The sequence below is a fragment of the Larus michahellis genome, chromosome 5 (genome assembly GCF_964199755.1).
Source record: "Larus michahellis chromosome 5, bLarMic1.1, whole genome shotgun sequence".
NCBI classification, from domain to species: domain Eukaryota; kingdom Metazoa; phylum Chordata; class Aves; order Charadriiformes; family Laridae; genus Larus; species Larus michahellis.
The window spans coordinates 35,080,903-35,084,224 of record NC_133900.1 but is presented as its reverse complement, the minus strand read 5'-3'; the positions used below and the strand labels follow the sequence as shown (position 1 = coordinate 35,084,224).

At 67.7% G+C, this 3,322-nt stretch overlaps 1 protein-coding gene across 1 annotated transcript; it reads left to right on the top strand.

The window, feature by feature from the left end:
- Positions 1 to 365: 365 nt before the first annotated feature.
- On the top strand, positions 366 to 1,770 carry ATOH1 (atonal bHLH transcription factor 1). The gene has a single exon (XM_074589092.1). The coding sequence runs from the start codon at positions 366 to 368 to the stop codon at positions 1,212 to 1,214; it is 849 nt and encodes a 282-aa protein (XP_074445193.1). The 3' UTR covers positions 1,215 to 1,770.
- Positions 1,771 to 3,322: the final 1,552 nt, after the last annotated feature.

Below are 3,322 nucleotides of genomic sequence, written 5' to 3'. Positions count from 1 at the left end.
TCCCCAGCGCCGCGCGCCGGGCGGGCCGCGCCCCGCGCGCCATTGGCTTTCCGCACGCGCCGGGCCCCCGCGCGCGCGCGCCATTGGCCGCGCCGACACGCGACCGGCGCGAGTGGAGGGCGGGCGGCGGGAGGGGTGGGGCGCGAGGGAGGGGAAGGGAGGGAGGGGGAGGGGGGGCAGCGGGGACGCGGGGGGGGGACCCCGGCGCGTGCCGCTCCTTAAAGGGGCGCGCGGCGCCCGGCCGACACCGGAGACGTCGGGCCGCCACGCGCGAGGCGGGCGGGCGCGCCGCGAGCCGGCCCGCGCCCTGCCCTTGGCCCCCCCCGCTTCCCCTCTATGGGCGCGCGGCGCCCGCCGCCAGAGCCATGAGCCTGCCGCGCGGCGTCTGGGCGGAGGGCGCGCGGGAGCCGGCGGCGGGCGCGGAGTCCGGCGGCGGGTGCGGATTCGGAGCGGGCTGGCTCGGGGTGTGCTGCGCCGGCCGCCTGCCCGCCGCCTCTCCGCGCTACCTGCTGCCCGCCGAGGAGGAGGAGGCGGCGGCGGAGGGCGGCGGAGGGAGCGGGGCGCGGGGTGCGTCGGCGGGCGGCGGGCGGCCGCGGGGCGGTGGTGCCGGGGGCGGCGGGCTGCGGTCGCAGGTGAGCGGCGTGCAGAAGCAGCGGCGGCTGGCGGCCAACGCGCGGGAGCGGCGGCGGATGCACGGGCTGAACCACGCCTTCGACCAGCTGCGGAACGTCATCCCCTCCTTCAACAACGACAAGAAGCTCTCCAAGTACGAGACGCTGCAGATGGCGCAGATCTACATCAGCGCCTTGGCCGAGCTGCTCCACAGCCCCGCCGCCACCCCCGACGGCCCCGGCAAGGCCGACCACCGCGGGGCTCCCTTCGAGCCCCCCTGCGCCGCCGGGGCCGGGCCGCCGCCGGGGCCGCCGGCGCCGCCGCCGGGGCCGCCGAGGGCCTCCCCCCCCGGGCACGGCAGGACTCGCTTCCCCCCGCCGCCGCCGGCCGCGGGGGGTTACTCGGTGCCGCTCGACCCGCTGCACTTCCCCTCCTTTGCGGAGGGCGCCCTGATGGGACAGAGAGCCCCTTCCCCCGCCCTCCTCATGCCGCAGCCCGGGCCGCCGCCGCAGGAGAGGAGCAAAACGTCGCCCCGATCCCACAGGAGCGACGGGGAGTTCTCGCCCCGCTCCCACTACAGCGACTCGGACGAGGCCAGCTAGGGCGGGGGCGCCGACCCCAGCAACCCCCCCAGCGGGGCCGCGGCCGCCCCTCGGAGCACGGACTCCGCCGCGGGGAGAGCAGCCGGCCGCGGTGCCGCCGCCCCCAACGGCATGGGCTCCCCGCCGTCGCTCTGAAATCAGCCCCCCTCTCCTCGCACTCCCGGGCAGCTCCTCCGCTCGTCCGGGGGAAGGGCTGTTAGCGAGTGACTGTACCCGCCCTATCCGTCAGGGTTGGTTGTGGTTGGGTTTTTTTTGTTGGTTTTTTTTTTTTTTAACTTTTAGTTACCACTTTTAAAGTTTCTTTTGCCTAGAAGTCGTTGTCGTTCCCTCCTGCCAACACCCCATCTTGCAGCGCGGAGCCCGGTTCGCAGATGATGCACAAGGAGGACAAAATCCGGCCCCTCTGTCGCCGATGCCGGTGCCCGGCGGGCGAGGGGGGGGGCCTCCGGTGCCCTCCCCACCGGGACACGCACCCGCGCTGACATCCGCGTCTTCCAGGACACCCGTCCTACCCCGGGTCGTATTGCTGTGGAAACACACACACGCAGACACACAAAAATTTAAATAGCGCACCGTCTTGTCCTGTAAATAGCGGAGAAAAGGTGTATTTCCCTTAGCGCACCATGTCGGCGTCTTTTGGGGGGGAAACTTGGCGCAAGCACTTTATCAGCGGCTGGAGATGCGGTTTCAAGAGGAAAGCTACTAACTAACTGCCAATTGGAGACCAATATTTAATTAAGCCACTTAATCCTAACGCTTTCTTAAAAACGAAAACAGTTTTGTTGTGTCAAACTTTTATGTCCGTTTTATTTTGCTTTTGTGGCAATAGGAAACGTATTTATTATGGAGTGTTTGCTACTATTTCTGCTTCTCTTTTTAAAAAAAAAAAAAACAAACTACACAAACTTTTCTACGACGAGAATCGTTTATTTTAATTTTAGCAAAGCCAGCTGCCATTGTTTTATGTATTTTAATTTTAAATAATTTTTTGAGATCAAATAAACGTGGGAAAAAAAGAACCAAAACCAGCCTGAAAGCGCGGTCGGGTTTAGCTTTTCCCCTCGCCCGCCCCGAGCCGGGCTGGTGCCAAAGCCCGTCGGCGGAGGGTGAGCGGGGCAGCCCCCGGCGGCGATATGGGGGTCCCTGCAGAGGGACGGGACGGCGCGGAGCCCGGGGCCGGGGTTGGGGTGCGGGGTAGGGGGTGTCCATGCCCCGCGTGGAGTGGGGCTATCCCCGCCGCCTGCGCCGCCGGGATCGGGCCCCATCGCCGTCCCTGAGTCTTGGCAATGCAACAAGTGCAGGGTGCGGGACTCCTCGCTGCTCGGTAGCCGCCGGTTCCTGCGCCGCCGCTCGAGTCACATCGTCCCCTTCTCCCCCCTCCACACACACGCACCCTCCCGGTCGGGGACAGGAGCGGGCCCCCCCACGGAGCCTCGTCTGTCTCGGGGGGGGGAAGATGTAAGTGGAAAGGGCTGGGAGCGGGCGGAGAAAACCGGCGGGGGTTTGGGGACAAGCGAGGAGCGCGGCGTTTCGCCGGCGGAGCAGGATGTGGCCCCAGGGCTCGGGTTAAACCCCGGGGCGGGGGGGCCTGATGCTTTGCCCGGCCTGCCCGTGACACCAGACACGGGGCTAAACCGGAGCGGTGCCGGTGCCGGCGTCCTGCTGGGTTCAGCAGGTGACTCCCGGGGGGGTCCGAGTGGCGATCAGCTCTCCAGGCGCGGCCGGGAGCGAGCGGCCCCCGCGGGAGCGCGGCCCCTGAGAGTGTCGCTTTCTCGGCAGAAACAGGGCATCTGCCCCCCCGGTAAGCCCGGGCTGCCGCCCTGCCCTGCCCGCCGCGAACACCCGCGGCAGCCGCCCCGTACCTGCCGGGGGGGGAGGGGGGGGTACGGTCCCGCAGGGTGAAAAGTTCATCGGTAGGGTCATTTCCCTTCCTAAAATAAGCCTTTCTTTTTTTGCGGGATGGGTCACCTTTGGCTGACGGCGTTTATTTCTGGCCTCTGGGAGCCGGTCTCGCTCCTTGGGGAACACGCGTGGGCTCCCAGCACGGGAGCGATGCTGCGGAGCAAAATATCACCAATTTTGGGGGGTGGTGGTGGTGTTTTGTTTAT